Raw genomic sequence first — 23,673 nt, forward strand, 5'->3', positions numbered from 1 at the left:
TCAGTGGTCGCCAACCCGTCGATCGCGATCGACTGGTAGATCTTTATCACTGTCCCAGTAGATCCCGAAAAAAACAGTAAAATAAGTACAAAAATGCATTACATTTCTGGGGTTATATTAATGTATCATTGAAGGGTACGGTCTGAGAAAAGTTTCGATGGCATTTTCTTCTCCGTATAAAGCGCAGCTCTGCTTTGTTTACAGCGGTAACCAAGGAAACGCTATAGTGCGCTCGGTTCATGTTACTAGAATATTAGTCGTAACATTTTAAGAATGATTTTGAAAGGTTTGGAGAATAAAGTAGTCATAAAATTAAGAGATTAAATGCATAGTATACCATGAATAAAACTGAAATAATTTAAGTAAAAAAAAAATAATAATAATTTTTTTTACTTATTTTTCCAATATTGTGTCTTTATTCTCAAAACTTTTTTTGATTTTATTCTCGTAAAAGGCCTATTAATAGATTTTCAAAATATTATGAATATTATGAAAATCTTGTTTGTTTGTTTTTTTGTATTTTAATATGCCATTAAAACATTTTTGTTGTTGGGTGATGACCCATAGAAATATACATTCACTTTTAAATGCAATAAAAATGTTATACTTGCTTTTTTATACTTGCAGATTATTCCCTCTGTTTCCCATCAATTTTTCCAAAGGAAGTTTGTAATGTGTTTTTTTTTATCGGCATGACCCACCTGGGAATAAAATATTTCACATCAGAGTTGCCACATAGAGATGGCATATACAGTAACAAACTAGATACTCCGTGCAGAGCAAATTTCTATATAGCGGCACTTCAGCAGTGCAGAGTAAACAGGAGTCAAGACAAATTCTCAAGCCACTGACACCTGGATGATATCTAATTTTCTCACACATTTTAAACACCTCTGTAGGCTCAAGCATCTACTGTAAGTCACAAATCTCGACCCTCTATCGCAGAACGGATTTCAGGTGTGAGGACATTAAACATTGCTGCTCCATCACGCCAATGTCACAGGAGCATTTTATCTGTACTAGTACAGTAGATTGCTAGTACACAATGTGTGTCTGAGAGTGTGTATTCATGAATCTATTTGTGCACTTCAATATAGTGAGTACATTTTATCTCGCATGCACATTCGCACATACATAGTTCTACATATGCCGCCATATAGGCTTGAAATAGATCAGACATCTGCGGTGCCATCAGAGAGGTGCTCTAAATTGATCATTGCATCGCATGAAGAATCCTATCTACTCATTAAACATGCCATGTTTTTACATGTGCACCAGAAGGATGGTGAAACGATTTGGAAAATGCATAAATCAAATCTAACGTGTCTTGTTATTTTTGTCCTGTATGTTTTTATTTTTGTGTGTGTTGTAGCCAAAAGCCCTGAAGCTGCTTGGAATGGAGGTGAGATTTATTTCTTAATCTCATGTATCCCACTGCTTTCCAATCAATTCCCCATAACGTGTCTTGTTATTTTTGTCCTGTATGTTTTTATTTTTGTGTGTGTTGTAGCCAAAAGCCCTGAAGCTGCTTGGAATGGAGGTGAGATTTATTTCTTAATTTCATGTATCCCACTGCTTTCCAATAAAGTCCCCACTGAGTTTCATTGAAACGCTTTCTTTAAGCTCTCCTTTGATTTAGAGGTTTAGATTCAAGTAGGTTCACAATGAAAAAATGCTCCTTGTATTGCATGTTCAGAGGTTTTCACAAAATCAATTTAAATACTGTAACTACCTACAATTATCATACATTTGTGTTTAATGGTCCTCTTACTATTAATAACCAGATTAAGGATATAAATTATAGGTCATTTATTGTCCTATTTTGCTATTTTAATATTAATATATTTTTATAATAATAAGTATATATAATATTTAATAACTAGATACAGTTGATAAGGGCAGATAGATTAATGCAATAATTATAATTTTAATAAATAAATAAATCATAATAATGTTGTTGCTGTTACATTTAATCAATAAATACTGCTGAAAAGAGCAAACCAGGGTGATAAATTACCTATAATTTACATTTTCAGTGGTGGTTATTGTTGTTTTTATAAGGAAAAAAATTAATTACTTAAAAAATCTCTATCATACAGGATGACATGCCCATTAGGCGAGGACGTCAGAAGACCACAAGGAAGCGAGAGGAGGAAGTAGACATTGACCTGGATGACCCAGAAATCAATTACTTCCCTTTCCCGTTCCATGAGCTGATGGTTTGGGCAGTGCTGATGAAGCGGCAGAAGATGGCACTGTTTTTCTGGCAGCATGGCGAGGAGGCCATGGCTAAAGCGCTGGTGGCCTGTAAGCTTTGTAAAGCAATGGCCCACGAAGCATCAGAGAACGACATGGTAGATGACATTTCACAGGAGCTCAATCAAAACTCAAGGTATGAATGTAAAGATGTGTTATGATGACCTAGTTACCTCAAGGATGAGCATTTAGATGAGGATTTCACCTGCATGTCCTGTTCCCATTGCTGGGCCTAAAAAGGTTGGTGACCACTGCACTAGAGGAATGACTGAGACACTTTTACAACATTGGTTGAAAATCAGTTTCAGACGTTTTATTTTGTTCTGCTTTGCTTTACTTTGTTTTGTTTAAAAAAAATAAAATATTTAGCAAGGATAGATTAAAAGTAACAGTAAATACTTACATATCAAAAATATTCTTTCATAAAAATGATTTTCGTTCTTTCTATTTTCTTAAAAACTTTCTATTCCTAAAAAATGTAAAGCAGGAAAAAAAATTTAAACAGCACAGCTGTTTTCAACTGTGACGATAATAAGAAATGTTTCTTAAGCGCCAAATCAGCATAGAATGACTAGAATACACTCTAAAAAATGCTGGGTTAAATATAACCCAGCGCTGGTCATTTATTGTCCTATTTTGCTATTTTAATATTAATATATTTTTATAATAATAAGTATATATAATATTTAATAACTAGATACAGTTGATAAGGGCAGATAGATTAATGCAATAATTATAATTTTAATAAATAAATAAATCATAATAATGTTGTTGCTGTTACATTTAATCAATAAATACTGCTGAAAAGAGCAAACCAGGGTGATAAATTACCTATAATTTACATTTTCAGTGGTGGTTATTGTTGTTTTTATAAGGAAAAAAATTAATTACTTAAAAAATCTCTATCATACAGGATGACATGCCCATTAGGCGAGGACGTCAGAAGACCACAAGGAAGCGAGAGGAGGAAGTAGACATTGACCTGGATGACCCAGAAATCAATCACTTCCCTTTCCCTTTCCATGAGCTGATGGTTTGGGCAGTGCTGATGAAGCGGCAGAAGATGGCACTGTTTTTCTGGCAGCATGGCGAGGAGGCCATGGCTAAAGCGCTGGTGGCCTGTAAGCTTTGTAAAGCAATGGCCCACGAAGCATCAGAGAACGACATGGTAGATGACATTTCACAGGAGCTCAATCAAAACTCAAGGTATGAATGTAAAGATGTGTTATGATGACCTAGTTACCTCAAGGATGAGCATTTAGATGAGGATTTCACCTGCATGTCCTGTTCCCATTGCTGTTGAGTTTTGAACTCTTGGGTCTGGAAGTTTGGGGAGACCATCTGTTATGCGCCAAACTGGCATCCCATCAAAGGCACAGTGACTGACCACAAAGACTTCTCTAAAATTCATAAAAACCTAATGTGAATGTTCTTTTAGCAATGGTGTTTGAGACTAGCTTATCCTGCTTCTACACCTAAAACAAGCTGTTGGTTTTTTGTGTGTGTGTAGAGGTAATCTTGTGTGTTTATGTGCATATAAATGTGTCTGGCACAGAAATTCCATCTTTTTTTTTCTTCTTTTTTTTTTATCCATAAGGGAGTTTGGTCAGCTGGCTGTTGAGCTGCTCGATCAGTCGTATAAGCAGGATGAACAGATGGCCATGAAGCTGTTAACCTACGAGCTGAAGAACTGGAGTAATGCCACCTGTCTGCAGCTGGCAGTGGCCGCCAAGCACAGGGACTTCATCGCCCACACCTGTAGCCAGATGCTTCTCACCGACATGTGGATGGGACGTCTGCGTATGCGCAAGAACTCTGGCCTAAAGGTCAGATTCAGGAGAAAGATGGCTGAGACCGTAGTCTCATTGATTTACATACAGTAATATCAGTTATTAATAACTGATATTACTAATAGTTATTAATTACTTAATAGTTATTAATAAATTCATATTAATATCAGAGTAAGAAGAGAGCTTACTCTGGGTTCATATGTTTTATATAGTATATGGTATATATTCAACATATATATATTTGGCATATATATGGTGAAACGGTCTGCCAAAGTGAGTCTTTCACAGCTGAATCTATCATTTGTGTTGTATTTACCAAGTCCTCATCAATATGAGACCAGCAACTGCTGTTTCAGCACTCTAATAGATTTCTTAATCACTAGTCTAATTATCATTCTTACTCGAGAGACACCAAAATGACAGGAACGTTTGCTGTCACGAGATGTGCAAATTAAATCGGTTGGCTATGTTCAGAAATGAAATTCACAAAGTTATGGAAAAATGCCTTGTTTTTAATGAAGGCAGTATCCAAATCTGGACAGAAAACAGCATACAAATGGGAAATGGTGGCATATACAATGGTAGAAAAATACAAAGGGATATTGACCCACAAAGTGAACTGACTAGTGGAGCCATATCATTCTTGGGACTTTTGAAAAGGACAGTTGGCGTTCTGCTGCTTCAGGATGTGAATGGATAAAATTTACATGATCGCCTTAGACTAGTCCATCAAAATTCTCGGAAACCATCCAATACCTTTTAAGAAGAATATACAGTGTTGTTCTTGTTGCAGCTCCTGATCAAATGTTTTCAACTGTGATAATAATAAGAATTGTTTCTTGAACACCAAATCAGCACAGAATTAAAAAATCAGGAATAAAGGCTGCTGAAAATTCAGCTTTGCCATTACAGGAATAAATTACCTTTTAAAACATTTTAAAATAGAAAACAATTATTTTAAATTGTAATAATATTCCTGTTTTTCTGTATGTTTTAGCAAATAAATGCAGCCGACCCCAAACAGTCAAAGCTTCGACCTTTAGACACACTGTCAGACAAACAGTATGCTGTATACTGTATATCAGTCCCTAAAAAAAACAAGCTGTGCAGGGCATCTCCTTGCGTTTCTGCATGAATTATTTCTGCCTTTGGTTCAGACCTCAGTGGTGATATTGGTGTTTCATGTCTCACAGGTGCTATTGTATCAAGAAAGAGTGAGACCGGTATTTCATCACCACAAGCATTGGAACTGGTCAACTGAGTACGAAATAATGAAAATAACAGTGGATTTTTTTCTTAAGCTCTGTGTTTGTTTGTTTCGTCCACCAGGTTATCTTAGGCCTTCTTCTGCCCCCCTCCATATTGAGTCTTGAGTTTAAAAATAAGGACGAGATGTCGTATATGCCTCAGGATCAGGACACCTACCTGCAGGAGAAGGATGTGGATGAACCTGAGAAACAAGCTAAGGAGAAAGAGGAGGAGGACATGGAGTTCACAGTAAGATCTTACTGTGAGACGCAGTACAACTCCGTGGTGAGAGCATCCACCTTAGCCTCGTTTCTTAGCTTGTAGTCTTAACACACACACACACACACACACACACACACATTTAGGCACACCTGCTCTGCTCTGTGAAAGTCCTACCCCCAATTTGGCCTCTCAAATATGCTTCCGGCTTTATTTTGTTGTTGTTCCTCAAGTCCGTGGTTCCTCTTCTTAGCGATCCGTACCAACCCTGCCGTTTTTCTGACTTCCCCACCCTACACCCTTCTCCCACTTCGCCCTTTTTTTTCCGTTCCTCGTTGTCAAAGCGAAGACGCGTGGTTGTGGAGTTGTAGCGTGTCTCCGTCTGCCTCTGTCCTTGTCTGCTCTCTGTTTCTTTACTTTTAGCAAGGGTCTCGTCTGAAGTACGGTACTGTGACTGAATGCTGCCTGTGTTTTTATCATTCACGCATCTACGACACCATTGTGCATGTTGAAGGCTTGTTTTGCATTATGTTAGCAGCCTTTATCTGACATCTCCATGACGACAACCTTCACTTTTAAGTTGAACGAGAAGTGCCTTCTTTCTTTCACAATAAAACTGCACGGATACTGTTGTTCAATCTTCCATTGTGAACTATTAAGTGTTGCTCTAAAGCAGTAGCTCTTGAACTTTTTCAGGTGCGGACCACATAAACAGCCCCAGATATGGTGGAGAACAACAACTAATGTACAAATTAGCCTTTTTTTAAACTTAGGGTTAAGTTTTAACCTTTATCTTGAAATTGTCTCAATTTTACGGATCCATAATTTTGTTATTTTGTTGAAATTACCCATAGTGCTATGTTTAGCTAATCAGCCCAAATGAGCCGTGTTTGCTAACAAAGAAGTTAGACTGAAAAATTACACTACATTACAAACTTTTTTTATGTTCACCAATGAACAGTAAAATTTATTTTATCAAGGTACAATCATAAACATTGTAAAATATTACAATTATTTGAAAAGGTTTCTTTTTTTAGATATTTTAAAATAAAAATGTGACCTGCAATTGCAAATCCCTGTTTTCAGCCATTACTCCATTTACTAACAAAAAAACTTGTTAAATATTCATTAGGAGATTCTTCTGATGTGTAAATTTGGTAATGGAAAACTTTTCTTATTAATAGTAGTCTAAAATGATTGTGCTGCTTAATGAAGTGTTTAAATGGTAGTCTCTTTTTTTTTTTTCAGTTGTTGAAGTATTGAGTACACTTGCATTTCTTGCATGTCACTGTACACTTTGAAGTCAAATTTCATTTTTAAAAATAGCCAAACTCAAAAATGTCTTTCTAGAAACACACCAATCTGTTGTTCTTTTGAGAGATGAAGGCTGTTCTGTACACCGACTAAACAACACAGAGAGACTTGGATTGGCCCAGATGAACAAGATGAGGAGTACATCAGTGTTATACCAGTGCAGTCTTATAAATATCTCATAAACTGATGACTAGAATGAATAAGCTCTCAGTGCTGCACAGGACAAACAGAGAGTTTGAATAATAAAGAAGTCATATTAAATTAGATTGGTCATTTGTGACATTTAAATATCAGTATTCTTTGATCAATTTAATGCATCATAAGTGTCCATTTCTTTCAAAAACATTGAAATGTCTTGGGGTCAGTAACAAAATGACAGCAAAGACATTTGTAATGTCATTAATAATAAGTTCAAAATAGTAGCATTTATTTCAAATAGAAATCTTTTATTAAAAAATAATTGTTTCCACAAAAATATCAAGCAGCACAACTGTTTTCGACATAAAATATTTGATGATAATAATAAGAAATGTTTCTTGAGCACCAGATCAGTATATTAGAATGATTTCTGAAGGATAATGTGGCACTGAAGACTGGAGTAATGCCATCATAAGAATAAATGACATTTTACAATATATCGAAATAGAAAACCAAATTTACTTTTACTTAGTTACTTTTACAAAATTACTTATTTTGTCTTTTATGATGAGCATAAAATACTTTTTTTATTCAAACATATTTAAAAATCTTATCAAACCTCTGAACAGTAGTTTAACATTATAAAAGAAAGACAACATCAACAACAAAAAAACTTTACAGATCAATTTTAACCGCCAGTTACAGTAATTCATTGTTTTGACTTTATGAATAAGTCAATTAATTCAGTGTTGGTGCTTTCTGTCAATTACATTGTTATTTATTTAGTTTTAAATCAGCCAATCAACTCGTGGACCACTTGGAATACTCTACAGTTTGAGAACTACTGCTCTAAAGAAACAGGTCAGCCCAAGACACTAGTTTAGAAATGTAGTCCTGGAGTCAAAACAACTGAGAAGGACTACAATTCCCAAAACGTGACTGGGTTGACCTGATCTTATACAACACGGTTCCAAAAACTGAAGCTTTACCCCTCACTTCACTGTGAATATACTATATGTGAGGTTACAACACAAGATGACAATTGTATTGCAATTTATCTGAATGCTCTTCCAGAAAGTGCACTGTAATTGCAATAATTCTCTGATGCAACATTGAAACGCCTGTGTCAAAATTAGATCTTCCTGTGCATAACATAAGCTGTGAAATAAACTGTTTTCATTGCATTTAGATTGATAGTGTGTAGTCTGTAAGACTGTAGCTCAACCAAATACCTTCGACAGCAGAAAAGTTGTTGCAATACAATTCTGCCATGATGTCCAAGAGTGCACCATATTTTTCCATTTACGGGATAAGCTCCCCACTCTTGGATTAAGGATGTGTGCAAATAACCCATGACACTGGGCATTTTCATTCCTCTTTTCTTTCTTCCTCTCTCTCTCTCTCTCTCTCTCTCTCTGGCATACACTCTCTCTTTCTCTTTTTCCACACGACCATTCCCAGCAGAATCATCAATGCCCAGTTCATAGTGAATATCTCACCTTCCTCAGCGCTCAGTATTGCTTTGCAGTGTTTGAAACAGCTGCATGCAATTCTGGGTGAGAAGTCACACTATGTAAATGGTGTGTAAAAGTAATGTTTTCTATCTTTCTCCTCTTTCTATCCTCTGTACTTTTCCCAGGCTATGCTGGGAAACGTCAGTTCAGAAGCGTCACGTAAGAAACAGGTGGAAGAGGTTCAGAACCGTCATCGGCTGATTCCTGTGGGTCGCAAAATTTACGAGTTTTACAACGCCCCTATCGTCAAGTTCTGGTTTCACACGGTAAAGCCCCAGCTGTGCCCTTATTTAGTATAAAAAGGCATACAGTATTGTTCAGTGTGTTTAGAATATCAAATCTATACGAACATCAAAATACCTTGTGTGTGAATTCTTCAGAGAAATGTCCTCTGAAAGCTTTCACTTGCAAAGAAATTCATATCAGTAGATTCCATATCAAGTCCAGGGGGAAAATGTTCAAATGCAGGCAAGTAGAGATCAAAACAGCTGAGATTTTTTTTTATTTAGCCTCATCTATGTTTTAAATATAGGCCATGAATCTGTCAAATCTCCAGGCTCCTAAAGATGAAAAATTCTGCTTTGTGTGCTGTGTGTCTTCATTATTTACTCGCTCTTTTTTCTCTCGTTGCTCGTTCTCTCTTGCTCCCATCACACTGTCACGTTGTAGTGTTTACACTGAACAGTATTTCTGTTCTCTGCTGGTGAGAGTGTCAATCTTTCTACCGTTTTCACCAAAAAAAAAAAAAAATGTTGCAAAAAAAAGAAAGAGCATCCCTAAGACACCAGTCAGAACTCAAACATTTATTTTACTGCAACATCTTCTGTAGCTACTGCTTCTTTCTCTGTGCAATAAAGTAGAAGAAGTATAAAGAAGATGCATTACAAGCATAAATGCTTCCTAATGTCCCTAAAATTTAAACCATGGATCCTTGAAAATATCAGCCTGATGGTGTTTTCATGACTGATTTTGAAAGACAACATGCATGTGTAAATTGGGAAAGAAAAAAAGGAATTTTATTAATATAAAATCGAATCAAATTCTAACTGGGAAACACAAAAAATCAACTAAAAATACATTTTCATGACTGAAACTAAAATAAAATAAAAAAGACCAATAATTAATTTTAGTTATATTTTTTTTTATACATGGTGTATTATATAACTTAAAACCTTTACAACCTGCCTGTATTAAACATGAACATGTTACCAGATGGCAATATTGCTAGACTGTGTTAAGAAATTTAATGCTGTAAAACATTTATAAATACTACCAGTAAGCACATTAACTCTGGTAGCCCAAAAACCTGAAAAATACTGAAACTAGAAACTGAAAAACTAAACAAAACCTAACAATGATAGAATGAAAACTAATACGATTTATTGAAAAATAAACTAAGATACAATACCATTCAAAGGTTTTGGGGTTGGCAAGATTTTTTAATGTTTTTGAAAGAAATGTCTTGCGCTAACAAAGGCTGCTTTTATTGGATCAAAAATACATTAAAATCAGTAATATTGTGAAATATTTTTACAATTGTAAATAATTATTTTCTGTTTGAATATATTTTTTAAAATGTGACTGCAAAGCTGAATCTGCAGCAGTTACTACTTCAGTCTTCAGTGTCACGTGATCCTTCAGAAATCATTTGAATATGCTGATTTACTGAAAAAAGTATTAATTTAAAAAATCTTACTGAACCCAAACTTTTCAACAGTAGAGTACATTGAAAATTAAATAGAAATAGAAATCGAATTAAAAAAAATTGGAAATTCAGAAGTGTAATAACCTTGGTGTAAGTAAAACTTAATCACAGTCGGAATGATGATGTATTCTCACTGTTTCACTTCTTCACTGTTTTCACTAAAATGGACCAAAGTGTTTTTTCCCCCTAATCATGATGCTGTCTTCCCACAGTTGGCTTATGTAGGATACTTGATGCTCTTCAACTATATTGTTCTGGTGAAGATGGACCTGTGGCCCTCTCCTCAGGAGTGGATTGTTATTGCCTACATTTTCACCAATGGTATCGAGAAGATGAGAGAGGTGAGACTTCATTAGACCTCAGTGAGCAAAGAAAATTGTTTCCTTCGATCCCTGAAATGTGGGAAAAGATTCATTATTATTATTCATAAGCAATGTCTAATAATTAAATTTACATATAACTACAGAGCTGCTATTCAGTTAGAAACTCCAAAATGTGAACTGTATACAGTCTATTACTGCCCTCTTGTGGAAATCAGTAATTGCAAATACTTTTGCTTTGTGGAGTTATGTCCCTGGTTTACGGTTGTTTTGAAAAGTTCATTTGCCCAATATATCCATCTTGAAATATCACCATTGTCAACTGCATTTTTAAATATGTTAAAATAGAAAACTGATTTTAAATTGTAAAAATATTTCAGAACATTCTTGTTTTTACTCTGTTTTTGGTTAACCATTTTGAAAAGGTCATTTGTCCAACATGAAGGCTTTGACTTCACCTGTCTCTCAGATCCTCATGTCAGAGCCGGGAAAGCTCCTGCAGAAGGTGAAAGTGTGGCTGCAGGAGTACTGGAACATCACTGACCTCATGGCCATCCTCATCTTCTCCATCGGGATGGTGCTTCGCCTGCAAGACCCTCCACTGATGAGCTACGGGAGGGTCATTTACTGTGTCAATATCATCTATTGGTACATAAGACTGCTTGACATCTTTGGAGTGAACAAATACCTGGGTCCATACGTCATGATGATTGGCAAGATGGTGAGGGAGACTGATAGAGCGCTTTAATAATTGCAAAATGTTTTATGGTTAAAATGGTTTCTAATGGTCTTATTCCCTTCCTTTCCACCCTCTTCGGGTGAACATAGATGATTGACATGATGTATTTTGTGATCATCATGTTGGTGGTGCTGATGAGTTTCGGAGTGGCGCGGCAGGCTATCCTCAATCCCAATGAGGACCCGTCCTGGATGCTGGCACGCAACATCTTCTTCATGCCATACTGGATGATCTACGGAGAGGTGTTTGCTGACCAAATCGACCGTAAGGCTGGCTTATTACTAACATTTACCTTGGGTACAGGCATGGGCGTTTTGGGTATACTCGATTTCACACTCAAGCACAGCACCTCAGGCTTTACATCTCATTACTGGTCAGCTTGTATGAATAAATGTGGAGAGCTGTTCTCTGATAGAACAAAGGTTCCCAAAGATATGATGAATATATATGATGAATGATAGTTGTGCTTGTGTGTGTGCTTTTAAATGGTCTCATATTCTGTAAATGGCTGCACTTATATTGTCATTACAGGATGATATGGATCAATGCTGCTGTTTCAAAATAGTCTTATGTGTTCACTGTAAGACTGCAGATGGAGAAGAATCACCAACAGACTGAATGAGAAAAACACTCCTAACACACAATATTTCATTTTTAAAAATTATCAGTATATTTTGATGAGATATTTACCTTTTAGAATTTGTGATTTTATATCAAAGCATAATGATGGTAGAATTGAATCAGGCTGTATTATTCATGCCCAGGGCAGAAGATGAAACTGAGCTCTTAACTGAACCATATCTAACCCTATGCTCTTAACGTTTGATTTTGTTTTTAAAGGGGTCATATGATGCGATTTCAAGTTTTCCTTTCTCTTTGGAGTGTTACAAGCTGTTTGTGCATAGATAAGATCCCTAAAGTTGCAAAGACTAAAGTCTCAAACTCAAAGAAATATTCTTTATAAAAGTTAAGTCTCGTCCACGCCCTCCTAAAACGCCTCGTTTAAACACGCCCCCACATGTCTACGTCACTGTGTGGGAAGATTTGCATAACACCGCCCAACTGTTCACGCAAAGAAAGAAGGCGTAATTTTGATTCTCGTGTAGTATCGTTGCCGCCGCCGCCATGTTGTGGAGACGCTGTGTGTTTTGTTGTGAAAGTGAAATTACTTTCTTTGGCCTTCCAAAATTGGACACAACTAGAAATCAGTGGTGAAGTTGTATTTACAACACTGTTCCAGAACAGTTCAAACCAAATATTCGTGTGTGTGCAACGCATTTACCGAAGGACTGTTTCCTGAACCTACAATGCCGGCTGTTCAGACTCACAACCTGTAAGTATGTTTCCATATTTAAAGAATTTGCCACTGATGATTCAAACGCGAGTTTTGAGCAGTGTAGATTAGCGCTTGTTTGTCGTTTCTCCGATCACAAATGCAGACAAATTGTTTTATGTTTACGCGGCGCAATACGCAACGCAATGCGTAAAAAGACAATACAAGTCGTTATAATCCTTAATTATGTCCCCACTGGATGCAACAAATGCCTCGTTTAAACACATTGCATTACACCAAATACCATCATGTGACCCCTTTAATATTAAAGCTAATAATAATAAAAAAAATAATCTTGCAGCCCTCGTGGAAGTTTGCTGTGGACCCACAGTTGAGAATAATTATGTTAGAGCATTGGAGTAAGTTGGAGTATTTCCCTGGGATGTATAATGTACTTCTGATGTCATTTTTGATACTAACAGTCAACAATAAGATGTTTTGATGTTTTTGAAAAAGTCTCTTATGCTCACTAAGGCTGCATTTACCTAGTCAAAAATGCAGTAACAAAAAGTATTGTGAAATATTATCAGAATTTAAAATAACTTTTTTTATTTTACTATATTTTAAAATGTAATTTATTCATGTTTTGTCAAAGCCAAATCTTCCAGCCATTACTCCAGTCTCCAGTCTTCAGTGTCACATAATCCTTCAGAAATCATTCTAATATGCTGATTTGGTGAACAAGAAACATTTCTTTTTATTAACAATGTTGAAACCACTGATAATAATGCTTAATGCTTAATTAAGCAATATTATCAATGTTTTAACATTATATTAATATTAATGCTTAATATTTTGTGGAAACCATGATATATTTTTCCCCACTATTCTTTGATGATACAGTAGCATTTATTTGAAATATAATTTTTTGACAATCACTTACTGCATCCTTGCTGAATAAATGCATTAATTGCTTTCAAAAATAGGTCAATCTTATTCACCCCAAACTTTTGAACAGTGAAATATTTAATATATAGTTAAAAAATTTAAATATGATTTGAACCATGCATCGGACTGAATAAAAGAGAGTCAAATGACAGTCAGAAAGATACATACAAAGGGTGAGCCTATTTCAAAGTGGCAATTATGATCAGAATGAATGATTCTACCTACTTCTAGGTTATTATGAATAATAAAGATGTTTGACTTGTATATTAATTACCCTGTAACCCATCAGGTTTCGATGCAGTAATGTTATTTTCTCTGGTCAGATTTCTGCCTGAAATAAATCAGTACACTCATAGTAATGCAGTGCATCAGTCACGTGGACTTGTGTATGAAGTGTATGCTGTAGAGTTTAAGCATGTCTTTGTGTTTTCTCATTAAGTAGTGTGTTTGCTTGGTGTCTGCATACTGTCGATTGTTTGTTTGTGTGTGCTGAGAGATGGATGGCCCAAAGATAAGAGAGCTGAAATAACGCTTTCGTTCTTTGTTTCAGATGTGAATAGTAGGAAGCTACAGCACAAAGTGAATGACAAACTCTGGCTGGTCGAAAATTACATTCGCACTCAAGGAACTGGGCGTAACATTGGTCCATCGCATATAGGCAATTTCCAATATATAAATTCTGCTAGAATTATCTCAGTTACAGAACCATAATATTTTCACGGTCATATCATCACCTCATCTCCGCCCCCCTGGTGGTCATTGAGTGTGTGACACCCCTGCACGGCACTGCAAGGCTAATGGCCAGGTTTCCGTGGTGGGGCAAATGTTCAAGGTGCTATGCCAGCTAAATTGTTTTTTAAAAACCCTATCATGGAAACTGGAAACTTGGATAACGCTAAAGTCACCATCATGAACCTCCCACAGCCAGCTAGCACTGACTGACGTCCCATTACTCTGATGGTACTTCAGAGTCAGTGTAATTTCCTTCTCATTTCACAATGTAAACTGAACTTACCAGTGGAAAACCTACTGGTTTGATATTACGTGTTATGCATATCTAATAGAGCATGAGCATCTGTGCCCATTTGCGTGTCCTCAAATAAGCTCCAAATACTCAATGCTTCTGGAAAGACCATCTCATATGTCCACTGTACATCCTTTAACAACAAGATGCATTTGCCTCCTCTCATCAATATGAAAGTTTTTTCACGTGGTTCAGTTGTCAGAGTTTTTGGCAGAATAAATTTGGAATTTAAAAAAAATTAAATGAAAAATAATTGCGAATTTAAGATAACCCATGTTACTTCAGTTCTCTCACTTTGGGCTTCTGAGTGTGATTTTAAATATTGAAACTAGTAAATGTACTCACAAATATGTACATTAATATGAACCTGACTGACTTTCCTCTCTTTGAAAGCTACAGCAACTGAACCATCCCATTTGGAAAAAACGTATGATGTATTGTCAATACATTCTAACCTGCGCTACAAGCAACCATCAAAAAGACTGCTGTACATTCAATATCAATATATTTTAAACATTGCATATGTTTAAATATATTGGGGATGCAATTTGACATATGGAATATATTTGAATTTCACAACTTGGTGCATATAGTCTTTCCATTCAGTTTTTATCCACAACCCACTTTTGACTGGTTCTTTGATTTTGGTGTTTTTGCGCATGTGTCAGAGAGGGAGAGAGAGAGATTGTCTATTTTCTAAAGTGACCGTAATTGCTAGTTGTTTGTTCATTTAAATTTCGGCAACACTCAGTTGTATGTTTATTTTAACAGCTCCATGTGGCCAGAACATCACCACAGAGGAAGGAGTCATCGTGCCTCTCCCACCCTGCAAAACCGGTGCTTGGATTGTTCCCGCCATCATGGCCTGCTACTTGCTGGTGGCCAACATCCTTCTGGTTAATTTGCTCATTGCTGTCTTTAAGTAAGTTGAATTAATATTTATATTTTATGTGGTTTTCTAAACAATGGACAAACCTTTTAATGACAAAATATTACTTATTACTTACAAATACCAGCCTTTTGACTAATGGTGCAATTAAGTTTTTTCCAGTGCTTTGCAGATTTGTTTGCACTATGCATCAGGTAGTCAGCAAACAGACTGTGGAGGGTTAATGAGCGCACCTTTTCAAGCTGAGCTGACTAAAACAATGTTGTCTTTTATTCTCACAGTAACACATTCTTTGAAGTGAAGTCCATCTCCAACCAGGTGTGGAAGTTCCAGAGGTACCAGCTGATTATGACCTTCCATGAACGGCCTGTCCTTCCCCCTCCTCTCATCATTTTCAGCCACATAACTATGGTCCTCAAACACCTTTGCTGTCGCTGGAGGAAACATGATGAGGATGAGCGGGACTATGGGCTGAGTGAGTGATAAAATGCTGTTGTAATATCCTGAAAGCCTCAAAATGACAGCAGGAGTCATTTTGATTTCTCAGATCATACAGCTAATGAGAGTGAAACCAACTCATGTCGACTTAAAGATTCTCTTTGATACCATCTTTTGCCAAACATGATTGTTTTGTAATAGTGAGACATTTCTGTTCGAAATCATTAACTTTTACATACAGTATATGTTGCACAGCATGCATACTGCATATTAATAAGGTATGGAAACTAATATACTGGATTACAGTGTGCTGAAGACACGGTTTAAAAATGTTCAAATAAAAATAAAAGTTAAATGAGACCGAAAACACTTGGACTGCACTGTTATGCTATGAAAAAATGAATGACTGACAAAAAACTCTCCCCCGACAGAGCTCTTCATTACGGAAGATGAACTGAAGAAGGTACATGACTTTGAAGAGCAGTGCATGGAGGAGTATTTCAGAGAGAAAGATGACCGCTTCAATTCCTCCAATGATGAGAGGATACGTGTGACATCTGAAAGGTTACAACATTTCAGACAACACAACAGAATGTTAACACTTTAAACTGTATTTCAAACCAGATGTCTTCAAGCATTTTATGGCAAGGACCCTCAATTATGATCACCCCCTTGCAAAGTATCCCCTTCCTAAAATATAAAGGCAGCTATATATATTTTTCTGCATACAGACCCATGTATGGTTTATGAGAAAAAATATTAAGAATATTAAGTTGTGTTCAGAGTTATTTAATTGGCTTTTACATGGTCACTAAAGCCCAAGCCAATTAAAATTAGAATGACTTTTTATTCTAACCATCATTGGAGTAATTTTAGATAAGCCTGACGAGAAACCTTTTAGTTCAGTTCAGATTTATTTTTAAAGTTTTTTTTTCACAAATATATGTCATTCCATGTGCATTAAATATATCTAATAAATATTTAAGTGTGACATGTTAACTTTGAGAACCCTGAAAATTCATTTTGTAAACTCATTTTCTTTTCTCTAAAATTTTCGGCAAGCCCTTTAGCACCCTCTTGTGGCCTCCGGGGGTCCCTGTACCCCAGTTTTCATTCAAATGTACACACATACAAATGATATTTAATTATAAATAAAATACAAATAAAATAATGTTCATCACTGTTAATAAGCACTTAATTATGTACACTACTGTTCAAAAGTTTGGGGTTGGTAAGATTTTTGTTTTTGAGCCTCTCATGCTCACCAGGGCTACATTTACAGTATTTGAACAAAAATACAGTAAAAACAGTAATATTGTGAAATTCTATTTCAGTTGAATCAGTTAAATACATTCTAACTGAATAAAAGTATTCATTGTTTAAAAAATACTGATTCCAAACTTTTGAACAGTAGGGTATTTAGTGTAACATAAACACTAGTGTGTGAAGTTAATAGTTGTAGATTTTCGTAAATGGCCTCAGGAATACTCATGAAATTGTCTAATCTCTGATCACTCAGGGTGGAGAACATGGCGATGCGTCTGGAAGAAGTGAACGAGAGGGAACATTTCATGAAAGCGTCCCTGCAGACTGTGGATATCCGGCTCGCCCAGATGGAGGAGATGATCGGCCGCATTGCTGTGGCACTGGAACGAGTTGCTGGTATGGATCGAGGCGAAGTCAACAAAGCCCGGTCCAGGACATCATCTGACTGCACAGATACAAATTACATTCTGCGCCAGAGCAGTTTCAACAGCCAAGAAGGCAATTCCTACAGGCTACAAGAGTCTCTGGAGCAGGGTGGTGAGGAATCCATTTACCCTACATCTCCGACCGCTCTGGCCCCACGTGTCCGCAGTCACTCCTTCTATGCAAGCCACTCCTCCAAAGATAGGAGCGGAGCAGATCGAGGAGAAGGCTTCTTTAAAGACAGACTGTTCAGCCTCCATCGGGCCAACAGCTCACAGTCTGTGTCCTCAGGAGCAGGTCCCAAAGAGTCCAAGCCCACACCTTTGAATACTTTATCTGTGCAGCAGCAGCTTCGCCCTTCTTCCTGCATAGACATCTATGTTTCTGCCTCAGAGGACGTCCCGCCCAATGAGAGCTTCTTGGAGCCGGTCCGGACAGTTCCATCTCTCGCTCGAGACTCATCTCTCCATTCTGAGATCATGGAGGTGGTGCTCTCAGGGGGGCGGGACTGCAGCAGAAGGGCAGGGGGCAGCGAAAGACAGTCGGATGGTACAGTCCTGTTTGAGGATAGTGCCGCCGCTGACCTATCGCTCTGCTCTGCCCACCTGCTGCCGGATACCTTGCCCCCCTGGGACATGGACCCCTCGCCGCCACCATCGGCTGGCGTTCTCGAGCGGTCCAAGAGCAGCCACTTCCTGTCTGCAGCAGGGCCTCTGTTTCTGGACGAGCCGCCATTGGTTAAGTCGCACAGCCTGATGTTTACGTCACGTGGCTACTATGGCGGCATGGGCGTGCAGGTGAAGGCGGCCGAATATACCAGCATAACAGATTGCATCGACACCCGTTGCGTCTCTACCCCTTACCCTGTCCCAGAGAGGTCTGACTCCCCTGGTGGCTCTTTCACGTTCGATAAGCCCCAGGACCTGGGCGTCTCACACCCCGAGAGAGACGCCGAGCTCAGTCACGCAGAATCTGATCCGGAGGAACCCGCAGAGGGGTCAGCAGACACAGGTAAGGGGGGTCAAAGCAGCAGTGGGGGAACAGGCGCAGACCTGGGCTTGGGCCTTGCGCTGGGCCCGTTTTGTTCGCCGATTTCTAGACTAGAGCGAGCAAACAGCTGCTCCTCTTCGGAGGAGTCCCACTCCAACATCTACTCCCGAAAGAGCTTCTCCATTAGTGAGAGAATGGACAAGGGTCGTGGAAGCTCAAGGAATCCTTTCCAGAAGGCCAGAGCCGGGGCAAGGCTGGAGGGTAAGACAGACTCGCTGTCCATGAGGAAACTGGCCAAACCCTCGGCGTTCCAAAGTTTTGACGGCAGACACAATTACACGTGATAATGGCATACCAGTAGTGATGCCACTGTAGATCTAGTTCCTGTAGGATGGCTCTACCTCGTTTAAAATCCAAGGGCCAGTCCGTTAATTAGTACTGTCTGAGTGAGTAATTAGCTGTACACTGGAATGTTTTATCATGGGTATCAACTTTTCTGTTATAACACTGCAATGCAAAGTGTTCTTTAGAATTCATAGACTCAGAAGATGACCACTGCCCTTAGGCCAACATTAGTTCCCAGCTGGGGTGAAAACCTTGAGATTAAGGGCCTGTTAACACTAAGATGAATGTTCAGTATGAAAAAAAATGTCATTTGAGTGAACGGCTGTTAATGCAGAATTTTATTTTTTGAGAGGTTTCCAATATCTTTTTCACTGCACAGCAAAAAAAACAACAAAAAAAAAACTGGCCAACCAATAAGCTTTTTGGTCACATGCCCACAGCCACCGCTGTTACATAAACTACAACTTAAGGGGTGGTCACAATACACTTTTCATTCCACTGACTTCCATTCATATGCAAGCGAATGAAGACGCAAAAAAATTTGCTGCCTTCCCAAGTTCAAGTTTGGTTAACTCTGATATGCAACCAATAGAAGATCGGAATGTAATGGCATGACCTTGTAGCTGAATTAAAAGAACATACATTTTTAAGTGTTGAATTTAAGATTTTTAAAAGACACTTCAGAGTGTGACATCATATCACGACAGTTGTAGTGTCTGAAGAAATGTTGTATGCTCAAAGTGAGACCTTGGCTTTAGTGGCGCTCAGCAACAGACTATTTTGCAGATCCTTCCTCTGATATATACTGTTGCTTTGGAACCACCGTTTGGCTCTGTACTCCTGTATTTGGTGTTGTTTGATAAACACCATAGCAAATTAAAGGGGTGGTTTACTGTTTTTTTTGTAGGCTTGATTGTGTTTATGGGGTGCAGTCTAACATGTGTTAATGCTTCGTTTTTAAAAAAACGCATTATTTTTCACATAATTTAACTTTATCCCACACCGCTCTGTCCCTTCTCTCAGAAACACCACTGATATATACTGTTGCTTTGGAACCACCTTTTGGCTCTGTACTCCTGTATTTGGTGTTGTTTGATAAACACCATAGCAAATTAAAGGGGTGGTTTACTGTTTTTTTTCTAGGCTTGATTGTGTTTATGGGGTGCAGTCTAACATGTGTTAATGCTTCGTTTTTAAAAAAACGCATTATTTTTCACATAATTTAACTTTATCCCACACCGCTCTGTCCCTTCTCTCAGAAACACCACAAACAACATCTCTCAGGAAACTCATTTCCTTCTTTTATGAAGCCCCTCCCTCAGAAATAGGCAATGGGCTCTGATTGGTTAGCTAGCCCAGTGTGTTGTGATTGGCTAAACCGCCTCTAGTGCGCGTCTGAACGTCCCGCCCCTCACCTCAGTGGCATGTGCTCCGGTTGTATTGTAAACAATGGCGTCGTTAATATCGCTTAGCAGTTTGAGCCGATTGAGAAGCAGAGGATATTATTGAGGAGGATCGTGCAGAACCTGTTCAAGCACGCTTTTAATGGTAGACCTATGTTTTTTGTTTGTTGTTGTCTCATACTTTTAGATAAGCAGTAGTATTTACAAATAACAGCATATGTTAGCTTTTAATATACGGCTTTATCCTGATTAAAGCTTTAATACAGTTTTGAATGGCTGTTTGAAAACATGAAAATATAAATACGAAAAATTTGACTGTGTGACAGGTGAGCTTCAGAAATGAGAAGTATTCATTAAAAAAGCATTTTATGTACCAGGGTAACTTTTCTCCTTGTTTATAAGCGCCACCTACGGTCAGGGAATGATTTTGTATTTTCATTCAGCCTGCCTGCCATTTTTTGCATAGGTCTGAAAAGACAAATTGCACTTGAAACTGAATTTTTGTGCTGAACATTTGTGTTGGTGTGAACAGGCCTTAACACAACCTTGCAATGCAAATTACTGTTTTAGCTTAGATGAGTCACCCTCGACACAGCATGAATCATGCACTCTCTTCATAGACTGTGTATCTCTACAGGTCAGATAGAGTGATGGTTTAATTCCAAAACAATTGAAATGTAAATGAAAACAGGACTTTTGACAGTTACAAAATGTAATGCTCAAGTTTGTTGTGTATACAAAGATTTGTTCTGTCAACCCACACACTAGATTAGTTGAACATACACATATCTTCCCTAAGATGTTGAATGTAGAGTATAATTGGTTTTATGATGACAAGATTAACCCTTTGGAGCCTTGAAATACTTCTCGGCCCATGTGGGTGTATACATCTGCATTCAGAAAGCTTCATAATCATACAGCAGACAGTAACGTTATATGAGGTGTCTGAATACAGCATAAGTTTGTGCACAATTTCCACTCTCACTGTTAAACAGATAAGAGATTTTAAAGCGTTAAATGATCATGTTTTGTCTTTTGTAGTTTGTATTGTTCAAAATATATCACAGCAGGGCACCCATTTGAGTATATCTAAAAAAAAAAGTAACCAGCTGAACCCTACACTAACAGCATGTTTGGTATGGAATGCTAGTTTACTGCTAACTGCGCTGTATAAACTGTATACTGCATACTATTTAATAATAGTATGTGGAAGAAGTAAACAGTATATGATGATAAATGTTTCAAACAGTAGTATGCTGCATTGTTGTCACAAAACATGTCTATATTGCAAGTTCAATTTGGAAATACCTATTTAACTCAATTTTATGTCAAAATTTTAAAGGGTTCATATGATGCTTTTTTAAAGATCATTATTTTGTGTATTTGGTGTAACAGAATATGTTGACATGCTTTAATGTTCAAAAAACACATTATTTTTCAAATACTGTACATTATTGTAGGTCCTCTATGCCCCGCCTCTCTCAAACGGAAAGGAAAACTTGAAATCGCATCATATGACCCCTTTAAACTCCTATTGAACAGTCAAACACATTGAATTGTCGCCTACAGTATTATGCAGTGTGTTCAGGTTGTATCCTGCAGGTAGCAGGTAATTTTAAGTATTCCCATTCATACAAAAAAGTGCTGCAGTGGCAAAATATATAGTAGTGTGATCGTATAAGTGATCATATAAGTGTATGTTGTTTTACACAGAACAGGTAATATACAGTGGGTACGGAAAGTATTCAGACCCCCTTCAATTTTCTTGCTATGCAAGACGCCACAGAGAGTCAGTCAATTAGTAAAAAGTGTTATGCACTTTAAAGCAGGAGTTCATTATGCACACCAGTCTCATCATTAATCAACCTGATAGTGCAGTGATTCATTTGGAAAGATATTAAAAGCACATCAGCGCAGTTGAGACAGGGACCCCTTCAATGTTAAATATGTCTTTCTCTGTTAATATGTTAACATTACGGAAGGACATAATAAACACTAGTACATAATATTCTCTTCTTTCAGCGAGTTATATGCCTTGGCAATTTTCTTCCTCTTTTATGGTTAATCAAGATATATATTTATGTTTGGTTTATTGTTTATAATGAAAAAAAAATGTATCATAGTGGGCATTCAGAAGGATAAGGAGATCTGACTTGTCCGTTTTTAAAAAATGGCATATAAATCAATCAATCAATCAGTTTAATTAAAGTGAAGTGAAGTGAAGTGACATGTGGCCAAGTATGGTGACCCATACTAGGAATTAGTGCTCTGCATTTATCCCATCCAAAGTGCACACACACACCGTGAACACACACCCAGAGCAGTGGGCAGCCATTTTTGCTGCGGCGCCCGGGGAGCAGTTGGGGGTTCGGTGCCTTGCTCAAGGGCACCTCAGTCGTGGTATTGAAGGTGGAAGAGAGCGCTGTACATCCCCCCACCTACAATCCCTGCCGGTACTAGACTCGAACCCGCACCCTTTGGGTTATGAGTCCAACTCTCTAACCATTAGGCCACGACTTCCCCCTAAGTAGAACAATTACTACTCGACAATACTCTGTTTTAAATTGTTGTTTAACTTAAATCAAATGAAACAGTGCCGTTTAAAGCAATACACAAATGTGCTTTGTATCTCTGGCATAATTCCAGTGTACTATTCAATGTAGTCACTTTTTAGTAAATGAATTACTCCAGCCATTCCGTTTGCACCACATGTATCACTCGTAGGATGTATTATATTTGCCTTACCGATGTGCAATACTGCTAAGAGATTTGAAAACATTTATTACAGTCACAGTGTTCTGAGATGTAGAAATGTACACTTGGTGTTAGAGCTTGTACTGTATGTGAACCAAAAGCGAAATACTAAAAGACATTATTTTATTTTTTGTGCATAGCAGTAATTTTAATCACTGTGGTTTTCAAATATCCAATGATCTTAATATCAATATTAGTACGACATTCACTATGTTAATCATATTAGCTTCATTTTGTATGATTTCAAGCTTGATTTTCTATTTGGGCCTGCTGTCCTTCACAGGGAAGGAGCTAACACTTCTACAAGGTGATTATACTGCAATGAGCCTTAAATTGGAGGTAAAATGAACACGTGAACAATACATGGGCCCTTAAAACATGCTGTATTCTTTTGGATTATGTCTTTTAACAAACCCTCTTGTTGGACTGGTTCCAGCAAAAGAAGATGGAGAGGGCATTTGATTTTCTAAGTTACTGAATGCAAGTTTATCTCACTATCCTCTGTTTTGTTAAGAGTTTTTGTTTGGGATAGAAGAGCAAGCATATTTATGAGACTTGTTTTTCCACATGTAAATGTTCTGTATATGATCTGTAAATCTTTCTGTGGATGTAAAAAAAAATGAGTTTAATATAATGATAGGATTTTACGAGAACGTTTCTGTGTGTCTGATAGAAGA

The 23,673-nt window shown here is 37.4% G+C and overlaps 1 protein-coding gene across 1 annotated transcript in view; it reads left to right on the forward strand.

Moving 5' to 3' along the window:
• The window catches only part of LOC107673407 (transient receptor potential cation channel subfamily M member 3-like), a 104,892-nt gene extending 85,557 nt beyond the window's left edge, over positions 1-19,335 (forward strand). Inside the window, exons 15-26 of the mRNA XM_016466987.1 lie at positions 1,373-1,402; positions 3,170-3,462; positions 3,854-4,082; positions 5,376-5,579; positions 8,605-8,745; positions 10,397-10,525; positions 10,974-11,225; positions 11,333-11,507; positions 15,260-15,410; positions 15,659-15,852; positions 16,247-16,379; positions 17,335-19,335. Coding sequence (XP_016322473.1) covers positions 1,373-1,402; positions 3,170-3,462; positions 3,854-4,082; positions 5,376-5,579; positions 8,605-8,745; positions 10,397-10,525; positions 10,974-11,225; positions 11,333-11,507; positions 15,260-15,410; positions 15,659-15,852; positions 16,247-16,379; positions 17,335-18,838 — 3,435 coding nt within the window. The 3' untranslated portion in view covers positions 18,839-19,335. The remainder of the gene's footprint in view (positions 1-1,372; positions 1,403-3,169; positions 3,463-3,853; positions 4,083-5,375; positions 5,580-8,604; positions 8,746-10,396; positions 10,526-10,973; positions 11,226-11,332; positions 11,508-15,259; positions 15,411-15,658; positions 15,853-16,246; positions 16,380-17,334) is intronic.
• Positions 19,336-23,673: the final 4,338 nt, after the last annotated feature.

The sequence above is a fragment of the Sinocyclocheilus anshuiensis genome, unplaced genomic scaffold (genome assembly GCF_001515605.1).
Source record: "Sinocyclocheilus anshuiensis isolate Anshui unplaced genomic scaffold, SAMN03320099.WGS_v1.1 scaffold508, whole genome shotgun sequence".
NCBI classification, from domain to species: domain Eukaryota; kingdom Metazoa; phylum Chordata; class Actinopteri; order Cypriniformes; family Cyprinidae; genus Sinocyclocheilus; species Sinocyclocheilus anshuiensis.